Below are 23,032 nucleotides of genomic sequence, written 5' to 3' on the forward strand. Positions count from 1 at the left end.
AGAAATGCCAAGGTTTCCAAATTAATAAAAAGCCAACAGCATTACAGATAAATGTATTTTAATTAGGATTAAATACTATCTCAAGGTATCTTGAAATCGCACTTGTACTGTACTAATCAACAGCCAGAGGCAATAAAAAAAGTCTGAAAACGTAAAAGTTCTAACATCCAACACATGACAGTAAGTGCTGCCATTTAAAGCGACAAACACTGCTCCCAAGAACAGATATTCTTAGAGGAAAAAGTTGTAACATTTTTGTATGGACAAAAAAAAAAAATTAAATTGAAGACTGGAAGAAATATATTAGTGCCTGCCTTTTTAAAAGGTTTTTTTTTTTTTTACATTAAATACAGTTTTCTTTAAAAGCAAGGTACTTTCTAAATTCATGGTTTATATACTGTATGTACACAAGAGCAGAACATTTTACAGTGTTTTTGGATAAAGCAGCACTAACTAGCTATAAGCTGGTACGGTGTTGCTGAACCAAATGCAAGATGACAAGTTAAGCACTCCAGGAGAAATATCTCCATGGTTGGTATGAGAAAAGTAAAGTATCATGTATGTACAAACCGATTATTCAAACAAACCCCACAAACTCAACATCATTTGCCATGGAACTGTACATGCTGCAGCTAATCAATGGAAGTCTTACTGCAAGAACTGATCTGACAGACTCAAAGTAACCATTTTTTCTTTCAGTAACAAAGTGCATTACCCATGCAGAGAGCACTTACGCAAGTCGTCATTGCAACACATCACCCCTGGGGTGCAGGGCTCCAAGGAGAGCAGATTCTTACTGCAGCCTCAAGTCAAGGAGCCACCTGCATTTTTCCACTATACAAAATATGAAATGCCCCAACCAAACCATATGAAATTGAGATTAAAGCTACATTATTAAGTATCTGTATGTGCACTCTGGCTTTCTGCAGACAGTTACAGATTAAAGCAGAAAGTTTGCACCCAAGTATCACCAGTTCAGACTAAAATGGACTGGCAGTGAATTCTATAATTAGTGCAACATTAACTCGTATACTTTATCAAAGTGATTTCCTGTTCTTCAGATGCACAATGTGCTTATTCAGGTTTTACAAAAACAGACAAACCAGAACATTGTGCAGAAAACTGGTTTCAGGTTTGTATACATATATATATATATATGCTTTTTTAAAGTCTACCCCATTAAAAACCCACCAAACTTAGAAATAGTTTGTGCCCTGGTTCAAAGTCAATTGCCCCCCAAAATGACTTCTTTTATTCTAGGGTTAGCAGCAGGGCAGAGAGATTAAGGTGGTTCTTGTTACATATATTTTAATTATCATTCAGTTTACATCTTCAGAAGAGGTTATTTGCTGTACTTCCAGGATTCTGTTCATCCTTGTCTTAGTCACTACACTGGTTTAAGGAACTGAATGTTTCTTCTTCGAAGAGGACAGAAGCGAGACAACTTGTTTCTAAACTGCATCAACGTAAAGTTTCAAGTTTTAATGGTGTAAAAATCTGACATTCAATTACAGTTAAGAGAAACTTGCTACACAGCAAACTGCATCCAAATCTACCAGTTATTGATGGGACCTTTAAATTAACCATTAACAAGTTATTCAAAGCATCCAGACCTGGAAACATCAGATCACCCAGCCAGTGAGCCAGCAACTCCCTCCCCCTTTTTCATGAGGCTTTAACAAATGCAACTTGATGTGACCTTAGCACTGGAGCCAATGACTTCCATTGGTTAACTCCAATACCCAAAAGGGCTAGGGAGATCCTCTGTTAAGCCCAATGCAATATGCATTAGTGTCATGGAGCAGGAAGATCCCAGTGTCTACTTGTTAGAGTTCACACAAACCATACAGATACAGACAGGATAAAACACAGACTCAAAAGGATCCATTATGCTTGAAGAAAATTCCAAATAAAATGACATCTTCTGCACAGCCCAGCCTCAGACACAGCCACACCTTTATCTAGTATAATAAACTCTGTAGTAAACTGTTTTTGACCTCCATAGAGAGTAGGAGTTGTCAAATTTAAGAAGATAAACTCCTCTCCCTGGGTACTGGTGGCTGCCAGCATACACTTCTTCGTGACAGTCTCGTCTGTACACAGGCACTATTTCATCTAGCTGAGGCTTGTTGGCATTCTTTTTGGCTTTTTCTTCACTGCTAGTATTTTCTGCAAGGAAAAAGAAAAGGTGTCAGTTAACGTGGGTGGATGCTTTACAAGAGAAAGTCAGACTGATCTGTAGTGGACAAGGCACTCTGTGTTAGTTTGGAAATCAGATGGGTCGAAGGGGTTCACACCAAGGCTGTGGCTCAAGCATTCAAAAGCAGAAGGAACAATAAGCATGCTCACTTTATCATGGATTTTACAGTTTGATGTTAAAACTCACCACACCCATCTCCCCAGCACAGCTGGGTTAGTTTGCAGAGATGCCAAGCTCTAGTTTTCATTAAGACATTACCTCACATTGACTGCTACTGATCTGACATACTTACTACTACTGATTACTTAGTAGTAATATCCAGAAGGCCACTGCTTCCTATGTCAGCAGTTCCTTCTAAACAAATCACATTCCAAACAATTTTTCTTCTGATAGTATGCTAGACTCCCCTGTAGGTAAAGGCTGTGGCCCGTGTCCTAGCCACTATCAGGAATTGCTCTTTTAAGCTGTTTTGCTGAAGACTCAAAGAATCTTCCTCCTTAGAAAAAGTTCATGAACAGCACAGAAGGATTCTTCTTAAGGCTTTCAGTGTGCAGATCCACTATGCCCTATTAGGGAAGACCTTCAATCTAGCTTACTGAATAGCTGAACCGGACAAGAGGGTACACTAAGCAGTAAGTAAAACTTAGGAAAAGGATTTCTCCACCCTCAACTGCTTTAACCTATCTGTGACCAAATGAGGTGACTGAAGTTACTTTCAGAATTATATTTCCTATTCAAAATTGAAGACAAGATTCCAGCTAGATGAAAGTTTGGAGAACTAGGAGTTTACAAAAAACAATCACTTGGGTCTTCCCCACGGCAAGCTCTGCAGGACTGGCATAAATAAGCTTACATAAATAAGCATGCTTACCTTCTTCTTCATCCTCATCATCACTGGATTCGCTGACATGCACACTGACTGCAGTATTAGGGGAGTCTGTCCATTCAAAATACACCCCAAAACCAATGTCATAATTGTCTGTAGCAAACTCCCAAAAGAGGTAAGACCCCTCTTCATGAGTTGGTACTCTAACTGTAACCACTTCTCCTCGGCCCACTGTGATCACAGAGTCTGCATCCTGCCGGATTTTCTCCTTGAAGTCTTTTATTTGGGGTCTTGTCCACATCGATGGGGCAGCTATGACTGGAACAGAATCTGGAGACAGGGGAGGAAATACTCCCGTTAAGCTTTGTTTCAGTTATTTATGCTGCATATCTAAGTGTGCCTTAGGGGCACCCGAGGACCACAAGCAGAGTTCTTTCCAAGTAATTTATTTTTTAACTGAAGAAACATCTTTCACAGCTGAAGCTTGCAGGAAATGCGGTGCAAGTTTAGATAAACCGCTGCATGCTTAAATCCTACCGGTTCACTCATCTACCACATTTAAACCTACTAGTGCTTCTGCAGAAAAGACTCAGAAGACAGATGTACTACTACAGGTGACAGGGTTGCATTGCACAGAACTCTTCACTGAAAGGATCTTTAATGGGACAGAACCAGAGCTTGTGGATTTGTCTAGAAATTGTCAAGTATTGACTAAAATAACTGAAGGTCTCATTATGCAGACAGGGACTGTGCTAGTGGTGGTTCTACACTGGGATCCAAGCAAGTCTTTTGAGGACTACTGATTGTGGATGAAAGCATAGAGGTAACACCCAGAAACACCAGCGATGAAAGAGCTGCTGGGAGGCTATGTTTCCTGCTCCACTACCGCAGCCTCCTAGGAGCTGTCTGAGGAAGGTGGGAAATATGAGCAGACAGCAGTCCAGACTGCACATAGGACAGGGTTAAGCCACAGGTAGGACAGCAGAGTAAGACGGATTTGGCTTTATTTTAATCTGCAAGGCTAAATCATTCAGTTTTGACCTGAGTTCAAATAAGATTGAACATACTTCTGCACAGAACAGCTTTCTGACAGAACTTTTATGTGCCTTTCTTTCAAGAGTGAAAGGAGGTTCTGGATCCCAACCAATTTGCCTGAACCGCTTTTGCTGTTTCCTCTTTCCCTTACCCCAAAGCTGGGTTTTGCTTGCACAGTATTGCTCTCCCTTGAGAGAAACTGGACCCAGGAATCCAACTTAGCTCTTGCATAGCCCAATGAAGCCAAAGAGCCACAGTAACCATACTTAAAACATCGGACTCCTAAGAAATGCTTTTGCTATTTATTTTTAATTAAGGCATCTAGCTAGGCCTACCTTTTGGTCCATTCTCCAGCGCTTCTTCCAAAGCCTCTGGATCCAGCTCTTTTTCAGGGCTGTCTGCATGTGCACTGGCCTGCCCATTAATAGATGGGGTGTCCCCTGGGGCAGGTGCATTCACCTTCGATGCAGTAGTCAGAGGTGTCCCTGTCGCTGCCACAACCGCCTCCTGCTGTTTTTGTAAGGCTGCCTAAAATGACAGAAATCAAGTCAAGTAAAACCAAAACCTCCCAAGATGTCTCCCTCTTCCAGTAGAAGGTACAAAGACACTTTATAAAGAAAAACAATCTCTGCCTGCACCCCACAAAGAGGCCCTACACAAAAGGCCAGAAGCAGCACACATTAACCAGTGAGAATTACATGTACTTAGCAACAGGGGAAATGAAGTCACTTTGTTCTAGGCTGGTGGGTACAACCGGAACAAAAAGATTCAACTTTCAAGTTAATCGGGGCACACACAATAAACCCTTGCACTTAACTACAGAAATTTCTTCATTTCAGTAATTCATATAATGTTTCTTTCAAAATTGAAAGCGATGACTTGTTTGCTGGTTTTTACCAGCGGGCTGAAAGGGGTCTAGCTCTAAAGAGAGCTGGAAGTATTTAAGGTCTATTAAGTACTTGACAATTTGCGACTTATCTTGCTCAACAGGGTTCTCTATCAAATCCATGATGCCTGACAAATGCAGTTATTTAATATGAAAGCAGGACGTGTAAGAGCCACAAGGACTGCAAGTGGTCTGGGAGAAGAGTTATTAAAGCTCAGAGGTGCTGCTTTTAGAACACGACTTACGTACATTGAAACTCTCTAGACAGAATTTATCACGCTGTCCCTCTGCAAAGGATTAAATACACCTAGAAAGAGATTATACAAGGTAACAACCATCCTTTTGGATTTAAGCAGGATGCATTACCTGCTGAAGCCCCTTTAGCTTCAAGGCTTATTCCCCTGCCCCTAGCTATCAGTACAGAGATTACATATGCTTTTTTGTTGGGACAGGAAAAAAAGTATAATTGACAGAACTACTCTTTAAAGAATAACCTAACTGATGAATGAATGGGACATAGGTATCCTGTAGGAGCATGAAGACAATATAGTCAAACATTACTTAGATTTCAAATCTGAGCAATAGTACAGATGGTGCCCAGATCCACTTGCTACAACAGCAGTTCTATGCACTGAGACAACATAAAGTGGGAAGAACTTTCCTGGAAAACTATTGCATACGTCCTTTCCAAAATTAATTGTATCACAAGATGATCTGTAAGTAACCATGACAGAACAGCACTTTTTTAACTACACTAATACGTCCCAAAGAGCCTGAGTTACAGGCATCTGAAAGTAAAGTATTCCTCAGAAGTTTTACAGAGGCCTCCTGAACATTCAGGGAAGTCTGAAATAGGATTAGATAATTTTAGCTGTTACATGTTTCTTTTTCATCCGTTCCTCTACAAAAGTTGTCCAAATAGAGATTTGAAAGATAAACTTCATTGTCTGGCAGACTTCTTATTTTGTAAGTCACTATAAAGGAAAGGCTGTTTTGCCCAGATCTTGGAGGGCATTAGTCTTCTGTACATAGAAAGCAAGCAGCCATGATTGAAAGGAGCAGTGCTGACAGCACTGAAGAAAACTGGCAGCAGCATCTCTGACACCTGTCTCAAGGGAGTAGTATCAATTACAGAAGACAGCAAGGACAAGACTGATGAGGCTATAGCTTTTGCTTACCACTACGACACCAAAGCATTGGTACCAAGGTGGCACTAAGCTTCAAGAGTAACTATAACAGGGTAGGAAGCTTCTGACTTTCCTATACCACTACAACTCCATCAAATTGTGGTTTGGCTTGGCTTGGACCTTTAAAGATCATCTAGTCCAACCCGCCTGCTGTGGGCAGGGACGTTTTTCACCCAATCAGGCCACTCAAAGCTCCATCCAACCTGACCTTGAACACTTCCAATGACGGGGCATCCACAACTTCTCTAGGCAATGTGATCCAGTGTCTGACCATCCTCATTGTAAAACCATTTCTTCCTCATGTTCACTCTAAACCTACTCTCTCTCAGATTAAAACCATTGCTCCTCGTCCTGTCACTATAGGCCCTGGTAAAAAGGTCTGTCTTTGTTTTTCTTATAAGCCCCCTGTAAGTACTGAAAGGCTGCAATAAGGTCTCCTTGGAGCCTTCTCTCCTCTGGGCTGAACAACCCCAACCTGCTCAACCTTTCCTCAGAGGAGAGGTGTTCCAGCCCTCTGACCATTTTTGTGGCCTCCTCTGGACCTGCTCTAACAGGTCCACATCTGTCTTGTACTGGGGACCCCAGAGCTGGATATAGGACTCCAGGCGGGGTCTCATGAAAGCAGAGTGGAGGGGGAGAATCACCTCAACCACCTGGCCACACTTTTTATGCAGCCCAGGATACAACTGGCTTTCTGGGCTGCAAGAGCTCACTGCCAGCTCACATCCAGTTTTTCATGAACCAGTATCGCCAAATCCATCTCTCCAGGGCTGCTCCAAATCCATTCATCCCCCAGTCTGTACTGATATTAGGAACTGCCCTGACCCATGTGCAGGACCTTGCACTTGGCCTTGTTGAACTTCATGAGGCTCACATGGCTTCCTCCTTCCTTGGACAGTTCTTTTCTGAGGGCATCAGCCTCATCAAAATACAAATGATTTAACAAGAAATTGGTTACTGAATTTCAAATCTTCAGCTCAAGAACAACAGAACTCAGGCTGGCAGTTATAGGCCATTTAAGATTCAGGTCCTGCCCAGATAGGTCAGACATACTAGTCTGGAGTCTGGCTTACATCTGTTTGAGACAGTTACAGATAGACATCCTTGAACTTTAAGACAGCTTGAGATGGGAATACAGCATATTTGCCTGAGATGTAAGACTCCCCTAAACTGACAAGTGGCCTTTCAAGCCCAAGCACAAAACCCTTGCAGAGGAGTAATGTACTACTGCCACCCATTGCTACCAGAAATGCGAAAGTCTGTCCTCCCACCCAAATCACGAGCAGTCTATTGCAGGCAAGCAACTTAATTAGATACTGATGTCAGACAGTAGCGGCAGAAGGAGAAAAGTCAGTAGTCATCAGTGACAGGAAGAAGCAATCTCAAACCCAGTAGTGATGTGGCAGTGCCGCATGCATGTTCAGCTGGAAACGCATGGCTGACCAAAGCTTGATGCTCTGCACAGATCTTCAGGTGCCAGACCTACACGAGAGTCACTTGCATAAGTTGGTTTGTGCTCAGATGCACTGGTAGGTACCCCCATTAAATTACACATACAATAGATACTGCAGCAGAGCGCTCCATATTTGGTGTCTCAAGAATAATATCAAGCCATGTAATTAGTAAAGGCTGCTTAGAATTTTCTTAACTAAGAGCTGCTTCAAGAAACTACACAAAAAGATTAAATAACGGAGCTTTGGTGTTTGAATCTGAAGCCACATTAGTCACTAGGACACTATCCTCATAGCAATTACCTTTTCAAGGAGGTAACGGCAGACAAGGTAACATCTCTCAGACAGCCTGGGACACAAAATCTAAGCTTCTCAGCTGGTCGGCCATACCTGTTGCTGTGCAAGCTGGACTTGATACAACTGCTGCATGTATTGTTGATAATGTTGTTCCTGGAGCTGCCGAATTAGGATCTGCTGCTGTTCATAGTTGCCCGGATACTGCTGGGCTGCATACTGCTGGAACTGAATGGCAGTCTGGGAGTTCAGTGCTGCCATTATCTGTTGCCTAGATAGGTGGGAGGAGAGTATGAAGATTACAAGCAGCTGAGGGTATTGGGGAAATCCCTGTACTTAAGTGATTTAAGTGGCCTCAAAGACAGTTAATTCAATTCCTGCAAAAAACAATTAAAACAAATCTACATAATGGAGCAGAACCCAGAGGTAATGCAAATGTGAATTTTGCCTAAAAAAATATGCTGAGAATATGAAGAAGGGAGCAACAATTTCTACCCAATGTTTGAAAACATCATATGTTAAAAAACCAAGAGCTCTTACGTAATTCCCAATCTGTAGTCTGGTAAAGAGGTAGTGCTAGAAAAATGCATGACTAAATTTCTCAAACAACCAAGGGGAAAAAACCACATTCAGTTCCTCCAGAAAACATGCAGAAAGCACCCTTCTAGCAACCGTTCTACAAATACTGATAAGAACAAACCCTCTGTGGTACAGCACACCAACGCTCTTTGGTACATCTAAGAAGAACACACCACATTACTATCTTAATTTCCCAGGACAGTATGCAAACAAATATGAAAATCCTGACTGACTGTGGCCTAATTCAGGAACAAAAAACAATGCTGCCAAATAGGGCATCTGTGCCTCCAATAAACACAACTGCTGAAACTTCAGGAGGAACACATGGGTTACTTATGCACTGGCTCAGTTTTTCTCCTCTCTCCAAAGGGCTAACAGAAACTATATAGTAAAATTACTAGCTAGATCCAGGGTTTGTCTCACATGTTATGTCCATCAGTGACCAGCTATCAATGCTTCACAGGAAGAAAGAAGTATGACACAAATTCAGGAGTAATTCTTTCCTTACCCAAAAATCATCCTCTAAAAGCTCCAGTATTAGACTGGTTTAGTATCCTAAATGGCAAGATTTACTACTCTTCAGCAAACTATGACCAGTTTAGATACACGGCCCATATATATGTATTGACATTCCTTTTCTGACTAAACTCCTTATCTCTGTAACCTGCTACAAGCACTTAGTACACAACTGCTATTCATATAAAAAAAAAATCTCTTAACTTCAAGGCATATCATGCTTCTTGTTACTTAGCATTGTGCAATGTTTTTTATTGTATTCTCTGTATTTTACACTCCTCTGGCTCTCGTCACATTAAACAGTAAAACTTGTGGATTAATTATTTGCTCTCTTCTCAAAACGACTACATAGCAAGCACAGGATCTACTTCAGAGACATCCCCTCTGAAGACATTTTTATTATGGAAAACGGTTTCTGACTGATGTGGAACAGCTTCAATGATTTACCATTCTCTTAAATATTATGTGTGCAAAGCTAGATTCATGTCTTCAGCACCTAGATACTATGGGAACAATGAAATATAACTAGAGCTATATATTCCAAGTAAACAATTTAATTCAGGCTACAAACAGAAGTTAAGTGCATTTGAATGTGAATTTTAGAAATGTGGTAAGATCCAGTGATTGCCAGCATACAAATGAGATCTGCAGACACTTCACACTTTCTAGAAAGGGAGCACCGTCAAGGAAGTAGTGTTAGACTACCAAGTTAGGAAATTTCAGCCATGCATTCAAAACACCCCAGTGAACTGCAGTTATCCTTTTTTCAAGGTTCCACGTTCTGTGAAAGGATAGAAACGTTCAAGTCACAGTTCAAACAACATTTCCAGCTGGACACTTAACTCTGCTCAGTTGAGTGCGGCATTAATCATTTAGGAAGCAGAGACACAAGTTTTCATGAGGTGCAGCCTTTGAACCCCAAAATCTCCAGAGCTTCTCTTTAAAGAAAGCTTCTCTGGCACTTTCATTTGAGGAGGCCACATACAATAACACATTAGAGTAATTACTCTCTGCAAACCGTGTCCCTCTTAACTAAGGATGCAAATGTCATTGCCAGGCTTGAGTGCTCTGAACTTCAGGTATTCAATTTTAGCCTAACTTTTTTAACAGTTAGATACAATTGTCTCAAGTGCAAGTAATTTTCTTTCAAGTGTTGTTTCTGTTACTCACTTCTGTTGTTCCATCCGAAGTCGTTCCTCCTCTATTCTCCTCCTCTCTTCTTCTTCCCTTCTCAGTCTTTCCTCTTCTTCTCGCCTACGTTTTTCTTCTTCTTTTTGTAAACGCTCACGCTCCTCCTCTTCACGCCGCCTTCGTTCTTCCTCTTCTCTTCTGCAACATCCACTCAATAAGCTATTTCAGCATTCCTACAATCCTAGGACGAGTTATTTTCAACATGCTGTAACCTGCCTTCTGCCTGCCCAATAAGGCTTTTTTGTTTGGTATCATCTCCTCCCACTTAAATTGGCCTGGAGAAGTGTCTTACTGGACACAAGAAGAAAACATATTACTGTTTACTTTTACTGTACTCTGCAGTATGACAAGTGTAAACTCTGTATTATAATTTGATAATCACTCTAACCTGTTACTATACTATCTGTAGTAGAGAGCAGTGGAAAAAAATGCCTGGAAACCTTAAACACCTCTTTCAAGCTTTTCCATATGTTCAATAATTACATGGATATTACAGTTTGATAATCACATGATATCGTGATATGTAAATGATAGTAGAGGACTGTCTTTGTCAAGTTGTTAACCAATACCAGAAGAGGAGTTTAAAGCACCTGACAATTTCATGTTCTGCATACGTTTAGTCCACAGACATATTGGGGCAGACATTTTGTGAAGCATGTATTTCTTAAACATCTTAAGATGACAGCATTAGCAAAATTTTAGAAACTCCTTACATTCTAGGTGTCTTCACCTCAGAAACAATAATTCATTACTGGCAAAATAAAAAGGCTTAGGGAGATCAAATGGTAGCACAGCCACCTAAACTTCAGGCACTTCTCTTCCCAAGACAACTTCAATCCAAGTTAGCTGTGACACTATCCACAGGTCAAGAGTTATACACTCAATATACTCCAATACCAAAGGACTCAAACACTACCTTTTCTTTTCTTGTTCTTCTTTCTCTATCTTGTGGGAAGTCACATACGTTGAAAACAAGTGGCAACACCTATTCAGGAGCTTAACAAATTCTGTCATAGCTTTTTGTTTTGACATGTTTCCAAGTGCAGCCCATTCCTTCCTGAGAGAGAGAAATCAGCTGAAATAACAGAAGACTCAACTCTTTTCAAGTCAGTAGCAAACTCTGAGAACCCAGCAAAGAAAAAAAAGTTGTGACACCAGGGATGAAACTTCATCATATGCAGTTTCAGAGAAGCAACAACTTTTTCCCAAAGACAGTACAGTGCTCTCTTCTTCCTGCACCAGAACAACTCTTTCAGACATAACTGAGTGCTTCTATGAAATCTCATACATACCATCGACACTACTCAGAATTCTGAACGATGTCCAAGAGCTTTCCAGCTACAAATGAACCTGAAATATTTTTTACCCTTCTTCCGCTCTAGTTTGTATGAAAAAATGGATACATTTTCCTGGATGAATAAACTGGTAACAACCATTGATTACAGTGCTTCAGTTAGTTGAATGCAACAGCCTGGTTCTTCCTAAAGGAAAACTATGTCCAGCTGTGCAAAAGCAGTGTACTGGGTCCAGCTCTGAGAAGCCAGTGTGGTGTTGCACATCACCTTCACACTAGAAATAGCAACAATGAACATCAGAAGTGCAGCCTGAACTACAAGCAATGCATGAGAGGCCAGAGACCGCTCAGATCTCATAAAAATTCACTCATTTTGAACACATCAAGCATCTGATTTCAGAAGTTATCTTTGGTATTAGTAAAAGCTATGGTGAATGCTGCTACCATTAGTAAAAGGCTTGGCCTGCTCTAACCCTGATGTGGAGTTAGAATGAAACACAGGCCTGCACATTAAGGCACAGCCAACCAAGTCTTAAACTGCTATGAGAAACTGGATTGTTGGCACAGCAGCTTTTCCTAATGCTGTTGAAAAAATCCAATAATCTTCTGTTAGCTCCTTTACTGAACCGTGACTCAGATTTCTAAGATGTATTTGAAGAGACCACTCTCACTTTCCAATACCATACACACATATTGAGGCAACCCACATACTTGTCGTTTTATTGCAGAAATTGGATGATGTTATCTTCAGACAGGAAAAGCAGAGTTAAGACCAAGAAGAGCACCAGCCCTTTTACCTTCTATCATTCCCCAGCACATCAAAGAATCCAACTTCAGGGCAAGTGTCAGGGTTGTAAGGTCCCAGCAGAACCTGCTTATGCAGTGCCACAAGTTTGAGCTTTTCTTCGTATGTTGGATGAAAGGCTTTGCCATCTTTTTCTGCAGAAAAAAAGGAAAATTTCAATGTTGTGATTGAATGATTAAGCGCAGGACAGCAAAGAACATTTTGTATAACCATTGCCATGATTTCCTCCATAAAAAAGGAATAAGAAAGAGAAGTCACAACAGGTTGGACAAATTAAGTCAGTTCTGTTCAAATAAAATAGATCTGTCCAGAAGAAACACATCTATTAGCTGCTGAAATGTAATTGTGAAGTGTTTTCCATCATACCATCTAGAGTCATTAATTTACGTGATAACTTAACTAGTAAGTTACCACATAAATATTTATGTTAGTTGAACATCATACCATATGGATCTGTATCTCTGAAATATTTAAAAACCTTAACTTAAATTCAAATGTGTCTGCCAAGTCTAGTGTGGATAGGAAGGATCTTCCACAAAGAAAGATGTGATGTTAACTTTATAAATTGCTCTCCTTTCATGCTCTTCACATCGATGAAAGCAGAAGAAAGGTTTAAGGCAAGGAAAACTGCAGAGAGAAAAAATCAGAATTAAGGGAGAGTTTTCCTTGGGGGAATTAGATTGCTGCACTTTGCCAATGCAGCTGGAATAACGCCTCAGAATGAAAGGTCTTAGAGGTGACTCCACCAGCACCAGCACATACAGAGAGCTGAGGCCATAAGACAGGCAACATAAGCCTGAACATAACCAGAATTCCAGTGGCTCCACACCAACACCTTCTGAAGTGGTCTTGGTTAGATCCTGCCACACATTTACTGGCAAGAAGAGACTTGCGCTGATTTAAAATTATATATGAATTAGTCAGCTAGGACTTACCTCAGCACATTTAAACTGTCAAAACAAATCAAAGAAACAGGCACCGCTATAATTACACTACTCATTAAGAAAAGACCTTTTTCTTGAACAGGAAAACAAATAAATAAGCGTCATCTCCTTTTGGAAGGACTGAAATGAGGAAGCTGTTGCCAGAGGTAAACAGTGATTTGGCATGACTGTACTACTAACTGCTCTCCATTTAGTCAGGAACTGCAGGCAGAGCTGCCACAAGTTTCCAGCTCTGCTTTGGAGCAAGTTGTTTACAGCCCAAAAATGTACAGTGCAATTCACACCCAAATCTTAGGGCTGGCATTTACATATTGTAAAATTGCTCGGCTGATGCTTGTGAACACAGTTATTAACAGGAAAAGAAGCAAATCTCAGAACAAAATGGGGGGGGGAATAAATACCTCTACTATGGCTTATTGAGAAACTCAAAGCAAAAACTTCTGAAACTTGGAAACAATCCCAGAGGAAAAGTGTTTGCAGGTCACAGCAAGAAGCTGTATTTTTGACAGAGTAAGTTCAGTACATTACTGGACTTCATTAAAATATCACAAGCAACCACTACATGCATGCCATTTGTTTTGAAGCCAGAATAAAAGAATTAGGAAGGTAAACATTTAATTACTTATTATCCCATCCTAAACATCCACTTCACTCTTCCAGAATCTCAAGTATTTGCTCTTCTCCCAGTGTCACACAACCTTACAGCAAATATAGCTTCCAGCTTCAAAAACCATAAGCCTTTCTCCACAAAAATATTTATTTCCAAAAATACCTAGTGGGGTGGAGAAGGTGGGGAAATGTAAAGACTGAAGCAGAGTCTACTCAGTGGTATCCAGTGAAAGGACGAGAGGTAACAGACACAAACTGAAATATAGGAAATGCCACTCAAGCATAAGAGGTGTCCTTTTTTTTTTTTTTTTTTTTTAATCATGAGAGTGATTATGGAAGAGGTTGCCCAGATTGATTCTGACATCTCCATCCTTGCAGATATTCAATACCCAAATGGACACAGTCCCAAGAAGCCTGCTGTGAACAGAAGGGCTAAACTTGACAACGCCCAGAGGTCCCTTCCCACCCCGACACATCTGTGATCCTTAAAAGATGCAAACCACCATGTTCTGGTAAGGTCTCTCCCTGGGTCTCAGGTCTCCCGCTCTCAGGCCACCCAAAGAGCCCTTTGGCTTTCCTCAATTCTTCATACTTCACATTTAACTCAGAATTTGCTTATTAGGCAGCAAGCACTTTCATTAGCCTCAATGAACAGCATGCACTTTGAAATCATACTTAATATCCTGGGGCAGCATGCTGAAAAGCAAATCAATTGATAAGGGTACTACACTGAAATTCTGACAGGCTTTTAAGTGAAGTTTGCTTCTCAAGGGGGTCCCTATGGCATAGTTTACCTTGTACAACCTGTACACCTACAGTTGTCTGCCAAAAACCATAGCTATTTGCTGTACTTGACTGCAATCTAAGCCAGCTAACATCAACAATATCTGAACTCATTTCTGAAGAGGGTTAAAGGGAAAAAACCCATTGTTTCCCATGCTATACACAGCACATCTGCATTTTCACAGAACAGACAATTCAGACCTCAAGACGTAACTGTAGAGAGAAGCCAAAATCTGCATTTACGAAGAATGGTGACCCAAGGGATGAACAACAAACAAACTAAATAAGAGAGGAAGATATCGACAGATGAGAAAATATGAGACAGGCATTCAGTGACTTGTAGATAATGCAGATTAGAAGCAAACTCTCAGCAAAATATTTGGAAACGTATTGCGTACTTGTATACTAGCTATTTTTCAGATGAATTCTTCAGCATAAGCCACAGTGCGTCATTATCCCAAAGGTTTGGAATTGTTGCCATTAAACTGAACCTGAGGACTTGAAGCCAACGGCAGAGTCAAATAAGCCAAAAAAGAACATTAGTGAGTCCAGACAAGTACAAGTGCCAAATTTATTCCAGCAGGTATTACCCACACATCTAATACAGCTGTCAGGAAGCTGAAGAACATCAAAGAGCTCTAGGGAACATATTGAGAAATCCAAAGTATGCACGCAGCAGTAGTACAGTAGCTATACAACTCCTCCTATGCCCCTGGTATGCCTGAGCCAACAGGGCCACTGAAAGCCTCATCTTTCTCACAGAAGATTAGGAGACTTCTTTCCTGACAACACAACACATCAAACCAGCGTTCACCTGAAATGGCAATTTCTCAAGTCAACTAAACTCTATGCTTAAGCAGCAACTACTAACAGATCAAAGTCAAGTGGTGATTAAGGGTACCGTTACATGAACAAAGCAGGCTATTGGACCTACAATGCTTTAGGCATTCTGCAGTAAGGGCCCATATATACATATGTACTTCACTAACGACACGAAGTAGCTCACCCAGACCACGGAGAAAGACCAGCTCCCACTTACTGCAAGCTCAGGCCTCAGATGTGTGCCATGAAACCACAACATACTGTCACTGTGTTGTCAACCATGAAAGGGAAATCCCTGTACACCCATCATCTCTTCATACTACAGTTCTCCTTGACAGTGGCTACTTTGTTTAGATGCCCACAAAACTGAGATCCACTGAGGGCAACTCAGCTGAATATTCCAGAAAACCAGTACTTAAAAGACTAATAACCCTCCTTGCACTAAAGGTAATTAACTGTATGCTTGCAGACCACTGTTTGTGTCGGCATGCAAACACAGTGGGAAGATGAATCTATAACTAGTAATGAAAAGCAGGTATCAGAGGCTTATATCACTATGTGGCACTGTACCATTGATGTGAATTGGTATAAACCCACAAATGTAGACTCAAGGGAGTTTAAGAAATATGTTCAAGAGACTGTATCATGCAAGATACTGTTAATCCTATGTAATTTCAGCCTTTCTTCCCCTGTAAGAAACATGGCACAATATGCTGCAGCTTCCACTCCCAACTTCACCTACTGTGCTCACTCTAAACACTTAATCCCCATGGGATAGCATTCAGCAGTCATCTAGGAAAAAAAACAGAAAACAGTTTGCAAAGTGTGATTTGTCACCTCATAGCTTTTAAAAGCAGAAGTCACCTATGTTAATGCTATTCATTTGCGAAGTTTTAATGAGCAGACCAAAACTGAGAAGTGTGAGAACTGAATCAGTGCCTGCAGAACCCAGTACACACTCTTACCTCCTAATCCTCCTCTCCTGAAGATATTGTGCATCAACAGAAGACTTACCAACCAGCCCTTCCAATTAAACATGATCAAAGCTCAACTTCACGTCAAACATAGATACATTATGGGGGTTTTCATATTCTCATACAAGAACCTACTCAAGTCGTGAATTACAATCATGCCATCAAATTAGCCCTCAAAAAAAAAAGATGAGGTTGAACAATTAATTTAGAATGATGTATTACTGAGGTTGAAGATACGTTCTTGTTAGGATAAGAGGAAATAACTTCTGAGCAGTCAAACAAAATTAGAGTACTTAACATACCAGGAGAGCTTTTAGATACCAAAATGATATGGTTTGTATACTGTCTACTCAGATGTGCTACACAGCAAATCACTTTAGACAGTGAATGAACACTTCAGAGATGTCATATACTGAAGGCTGGGTGCAATGGTATTTCAATAACAGGATGTGGAAAACTGTAAAGCCAGGTTGATGCTGGAATAGATACACTGGCAGGTCTATGCAAGCCACCCCCTCCTCCTGCAGTACACTGCTTACACCTGAAACAAGTTACCTTCACTGGCATAGCTTGTACCAGCCCAACAAGCAGAAGAAGTCATCAGACACACTTCTATTCTGCCAGCTGCCCCAGGGCACACAATTACAGACAGTCCAAGGGACAAAGAAACGCACCCATTTCAGTAATGTGACTGTTCTCCAGTGTACACTGGATCCAGCAGAGCAGAGCAGCTTCTTAATGGCAGCCAAAATTCTAGTTGACCTGAGCTAGGCTCGACAGAGCAGTAAAGGATGCTCCTGTTTCTCCCAGAAAAATGGACGGGAACACTGTTAACTATCTGTTTTCTATGCCCCCGTTATTCTGAAAAGCTCTCTTCACAAGCCATTATGGATGCTAAAAAAAGCTAGCGTGCATCTCCTGCACAGCCCAAGGCCTGACAGTTGAAGTGACCCAGGGTCAAGCATTTTAGATCTGTTTCTGTCTTTATCAGAGACAGAATAAGGTAGCTTTTGAGTCTCTTTAATATCCTAGCCTAGTTTCAGTTGTGTTTTTTCACATTGTTTATACGCACTCCCACCCTGTCTTGTCTTCGAGCAATTCTGTTACATGCAATATGCCACCACAGACAAGTGTTAGCAGTCACTGTAATAAGCAAATCTGAAGTATTTTGATCAGATTCGACTTTTCTAGGAATAAAGTACATCATGAGTTACAACCAGACAACTCAGTCTGCACACTGAAGCAGAAAGGAAGCTGCTTAACTCGTGACTGCTGCTTGCCCCTCGACCTCTCAGAGGAACTCCTTCAGCATCCTGACCCAAGCTCCTTCCCTCCCAATCGCCACAGTTAATCCCGACGCCATCGTTCTCCCAAAAAAGCACTGCCCTGAGTCACTTGTTCGTTCCACAGTAGCTGTGTGAGTAGGTAATATCATACACCGAGGCATGGATATCAACTAGCTTTCAGACAAAAGTTTTCCAAGACACCCCTCATCTCCAAATCAGCATCGTTTAGAAGAATGATCAGAAACAAGATCTCAGCATTAACCTATTAACATGGGTCAACCTTCAGTCCCTCTTATGTTGCTTCCTCAAGTAAAGGAAGAATCTGTTTGTTCCTTGGCATCTACAAGGCTGCTAAACAAGCATGCCCGCTCCCACAGTTGTTTTGACAGTGGATGCATGAAAATCATTTGGAAACAAGACCAATTATTTTTGGAGCCACACAGATATAGAACAAGCTGGCAGAATCAGTAATTCAAGTATTACCAGCTCCTGTAACTCACCATCACATCTATAAATAAAAATCCTCACGTTATGCCACTTCCAGCAAAAAACTACAGATGAAAATATGGGCAATGCTTTCAGGTGACTTATTCCAGCCATAAGGCTAGAGGAACGAGGTCTTCATTTGGAAAGTCTGACAACTTCATGCAATGCGAAAAATTTTCCTCTTATAAGCAAAACCATGCATTACAAGAAATTGCAGAACGTTAAAAAAAAGAGCAGCAGTAAGTTGAAACATGTTGAAATCAAGCATTTAATAAAAGGAAGGCAACAAAAACCCCACTGCTGAGACAACACAACACAAGGAACTGGAATGCAGACATAAGTAACGCTCCCCTGACTTTTCCTCATCCAAGAGCAGATAAAGACAGAACAAAAATTACATTAAAATACAAGATATAATAGACATAGGTTAGCAATAATGTAGATAATCTCAATCAGTGTGTAATCTTTACACTGTAAATACAGGTTCCAGTAGAATATTAAGCCCAAGACAAAATAAGACCACAGTTGAGTGAGACAAGGAATTTGCTACTTTCTTTCTGCATCATGTTTTAAAAACAAACACTTATTAAACCAAACCAGAACTCTTTCAAGCAGCTTGTTTTACAGAAAGGAGAAAGAGACAAAAGTGACAATGCTTCCACAACCCGATACCCAGCAGCAGCTTCTGACACAGGAAAACAAACAAACAAAAAAAAATCAAGTCCCTTATGGTTCTTACGACTTAACACAGATTTTTTTTAACATCCTAACAAAAATTTGCTTTGTGGAAGGGCATATGAACAGGGTCAAAGAATGAGGGTTCAAGAAAACTGCTTAGACCCTTACATGCTCCTAACAACTATTAGGGTGCAGGTTAGCCAAAGTTAAGAAAACGGACAACTTTGTCCTTCCAGCACAGTTTTCATCTGTCAGTACGCTTGCCCTCAGAAAAGACAGCTTTCCGGGGGGGGGGGGGTGTCACCTAACAACTGACCGCGACGAGACTGACCTTTGCAAGTACAGGGTCGTACCCTCCCTAGTGCAGGCACGTTGCTAGACTCCGGGCTCTGTGCCCCGCGTCAGGCAGCAGCCACCCGAAAGCCAGCAGAGCGACACATCGCTGCGAGGTGCTCAAACGCTGTAGCACAACGTAACGCTACAGTGAACGCAGCTCTTCCTCCAAAACCACACAGTCGATTTCCTCCTCTTGTGGAAAGCAAGCGTGGCAAGGGACCGCCGGCTTTCTGCAGAAGCAAACCTGGCTACGGGGGATCCCAAGACAAACGCCCCACGTCTACAGCCTGGGTGTTTCCCGGCTCCCTCACACAGCCGCCAGCCGGAGCCATGGCAGCGCACGAAGCGGCGGCAAAGCCAGACTCGAAGTTCGCATCCTGTGGAGACGGCAGGACATCTCACACCAGCATCCGGGCTGTCAGCACACTCGACAACGCTCAAGGAGCGCACTCTTCGCCTACGTTTGCAAGGTTTTTCTTCGCATACCACAAGCAAGAATAATTTTGCCTTCGCTCCGTTTTTAGGGCGGGTGGTGCAAGCCCTCGGAAGTGCCTTCCCGGCCCCGCGGAGCGGGCACACGGCGGCCCGGGGCACCCTCCCGGCTCTTCTCCCGGTCCCCCAGCTCGGCTCATCTCTCGCACCGGGAAAAGCGCATCCCCACAACCCGCCTCCGACCGCCGTGACACGATGCTCGCCCCAGCTCGCCGCCGCGCCCGGCACACCGACCCCCGGCGGCCGCGGGTGGTGCCGGCCCCGCCCTCCCCCCGCGGCTCTCGGGAGATCCGGTGCTCCGCCTGCACCCCGGAGACCGGCTCGGCGGGGACGCGGGCGATGCCGGACGCCCGGGGTCTGCCAGGACGCGGCGGCTCCCGCCTCGCCGCCCCGGTCCCGGCGGGGAGGTGTGCGTAGGGGTGTGTGCAGGCCACGTCGCCGGGCGGCCTCACCTTTGAAAAAGCGCAGCGCCAGGCCGTACAGCTCCTCCAGCGCGAAGCCCCAGCGCCGCTCCGGGCTCAGCGCCGCCTCCTCCGCCGCCTCACCGCCGGCCTCCGCCTGGCCCGGGGAACCGGGGCCCGCTCGGCTCCGCCCCGCCGCGGGCTCCCCCTGCCCCGGCCGCGCTTCACAGTGCGGCGCCTCGGCGTTGGGGCTCAGCGTCAGCCCGTCCACCGAGACCTCGAGCCGGTCCGAGCTCAGCACCGCCGCCATCCTCCCCCGCCCGCCCTCCGCCTCCTGCTCCGCTGCGGCGGCCACGTCCCGACTTCCGGTCCCCTCCGACCCGGAACTTCCGGCCCCGCCCAGTTGCCCCGCCCCCGCGCCCGGCCCGCGCCCGCCCTCGGCCCCGCCCCTCGCCCTCAGCCTGCGGGCGGCGGCCGGACGCGGGCGGCCCCTCGGCGCCGCCTTTTCCCGCCGCGCCGCCCTCCCAGGGCAGGGGCTACACCCGCCTGGGCCGGCCTGCCCCGGCCCCTCGGCCACGGGGATGAAAAGAAACTCGCCCCCTGCCCCAGACCGGGGGAGCCGCCCGCGGGTAGCGGCGCTGCGCTCACCAGAGCGTTTGGGCCGCGTGCCCCGGCTCGCAGGCCCCTCCGCCGCCCCCCAGGGTGCGGGGGGTACCTCGGTGCTCGGGCGAACTGCCGCTGAGCACTCCGTATGCGCCTTTGGGTTGCCTTATAGAAGGGAATAATGGTTTTTCAACAGCTTTATGTCAGATGGAAAGCCTTTTGCCCCGGCTGGAAGGTAGCGTGGGGTCTGTCACTGACCTCTCCTCTCAGGAAACATGCTTCAGGCCTCACGCAGGAAAGGAAAGAAATGAGCCGGGGAAAGAAGAAAGAGTACAAGGCAATTACTTCTCCAAGAGCTATATCTGCAATTAGCTCACTCCCTTGTGACCGTTCAACACGGTTCACAATAATACTGTTATCATGTGCTACGCAAGGGGAGAGAGTCGCTCTTGTGCACGGCGCAGGAGGTTTATTCCCAGCACAAGCGATCCTTCTCACAGGATTTCGAGAAAGGCTGCATTAGCATGAAGTGCTTTTGATCATGTTTCCCACCCAAACCGAGATGTAGGCTGCACACCTGGGGAGCGGGGTGTCCCTGCCTGGTGGTTCATGAAGCCGGTGCAAAGGAAGAGAAGCGCCCAGCTCTATGAAGTCCTGAAACTCGGGGGTCGTGTGAGAGTCCTGTCCCCGGTGCTTTGTTGAAGCCTGCCGCCCATTTCTGGGGTTATCTGCTGAAGTCACTCACACCGCCTAGGAGTTTTATCTGCTGTCCAGGGGAGTTTTAGTTTCATCTGCTGATCTCTCAGGAATGCTGAAGAGATTTTATTGTAACATTTGTAAAGTGCTTTGAAGCCTTTGGGTGAAAGGGAGAGGAAATGTAAAGCTTTAATTCAAAGTACTTCATTTCCAGCTAGTATTTCTTGAGAGACTAAACGCCATACAGGGTACTGTTTACTACAAATGGGGCAGAATTTGATTCAGATAATGAGTCATCTGAGCTTCAAAAGAAATTTTACAACCAGTTGGAAATCCTTTGTAGCTTCTTCACTGGTGTTTTTGGTTTGGGTTTTTTTTGATTGAGGATCAAACATAACACCGTATTGTTTACTTTTTCCTGCCAGGGACTGCTGAACAAGGGTGTACTGTCCTCCTGACAGTTGGAGCTCTCCATGGCATGCAGTTCTCCCTACTGACTGGTGCTATCTCATGGACCACATTAACAGCAGAACAGATGATTTCATCTCCTTGCACAAGCCTGCACCATACTTTAAAAGTCTGTCACTTCAGCATGAGATCCAGCCTCACTTTAAGATTTGTTAGTTCATTTATAAAATCACTTGTATTAAAACGTCTGTTTTCAAAGTTTTGGTCTGATACATTTCCCACTTGGCTTGAGGAATTTGTGCTTCATAAATATTTTCTTACGGCATCAGTTCTACAGTTTAATCCATAGTGAGATTAATCTTAAAGTTCCTGTTTTTAAAACTCTAAATTCTTTATCTTAAAATGCATCCTTAGAGTAAAAGAAACTGAAAGTTCTGACTGATCCCTACTGGATTTGCTGTTTCACCAAAATGGAAGGAAATATTTACTTCATTTTATATATATGCAAAACAAGAGATGCTTCTGCTTCATGGTAGGAGACTGGCCTGAAACTAGGCAGTCCTTAGTTTATGTGTTTTCAGGCCAAGCTATATCTGAGATGCTCCACAAAGCATCTCGCTTGACAAGTTGATTTTGGGAATAATTACAGAAAAGTGGCTTGTCTTCTGACAAGCTCTCTCCCGTATATCAAATGTTTGGTCTGTTTAGCAAATGTGAGACTATTCCTTTCTTCTCATGCCAGCTTTGCTTTACCATGCAACAGGCACGTGAGCTGGCGCCAGCAGGGCAGGTTTCTCCATGAAGTGCAGCGTAGTCTCTTGAAGAGGTCCCAGCTGGAGAACCAAAGCAAGATGTCTCCGGTAGCGCTGCATCCAACTGAGGCGTGACCAAGGCACAGTGCCGCAGCCCAGTTTGCCTGTGTTTGGCGAGCCACCAGGCAGCACTGAGCTGCCCTTAGTGGCTCTCCGCCTCCCTTCCCCATAGCACAGCTGTCTGGTGAGCACAGAATGGATGTGTTACATCGACTCTCCGCTGTTTCGTGGTGCTTCTGAGTCAGATTTATAAATACAGAAACTTGCTGTTACACTGTGGCGTCAGTAGGTGCTGTCATGGGCAACTGGTGCACAAGCTGAGGGCATGATCAGGTATAGGAAGGGGAATAGCTGGGATATGCTATATTAGAAAAGAAAATGGAAGTTCGGATTTTGAGGAGTCAGGAAGTCCTGGTCTGGGATAATGTAACAGCAAAT

At 43.5% G+C, this 23,032-nt stretch overlaps 1 protein-coding gene across 1 annotated transcript; it reads right to left on the reverse strand.

Moving 5' to 3' along the window:
- Positions 1 to 41: 41 nt before the first annotated feature.
- Positions 42 to 20,386, reverse strand: ACBD3 (acyl-CoA binding domain containing 3). The gene is made up of 8 exons (XM_074897316.1): positions 20,127 to 20,386; positions 12,257 to 12,398; positions 11,082 to 11,222; positions 10,145 to 10,303; positions 7,976 to 8,150; positions 4,397 to 4,589; positions 3,072 to 3,356; positions 42 to 2,169 (listed from the first exon to the last, which is right to left on the reverse strand). The coding sequence occupies exons 1-8, from the start codon at positions 20,383 to 20,385 to the stop codon at positions 1,958 to 1,960; spliced, it is 1,566 nt and encodes a 521-aa protein (XP_074753417.1). The 5' UTR covers position 20,386; the 3' UTR covers positions 42 to 1,957.
- Between the last annotated feature and the right edge of the window lie 2,646 nt (positions 20,387 to 23,032).

The sequence above is a fragment of the Athene noctua genome, chromosome 1 (assembly GCF_965140245.1).
Source record: "Athene noctua chromosome 1, bAthNoc1.hap1.1, whole genome shotgun sequence".
Taxonomy (NCBI): domain Eukaryota; kingdom Metazoa; phylum Chordata; class Aves; order Strigiformes; family Strigidae; genus Athene; species Athene noctua.

Coding starts and splice junctions, on each gene's coding strand:
- ACBD3 (XM_074897316.1), bottom strand. CDS start 20,385: ATGGCGGCGGTGCTGAGCTCGGACCGGCTCGAGGTCTCGGTGGACGGG. Junction 4,590..7,975: donor TCCAGCTTGCACAGCAACAG/GTATGGCCGACC, acceptor CTGTCATTTTAG/GCAGCCTTACAAAAACAGCA. Junction 3,357..4,396: donor GCTGGAGAATGGACCAAAAG/GTAGGCCTAGCT, acceptor CCCTGTCTCCAG/ATTCTGTTCCAGTCATAGCT.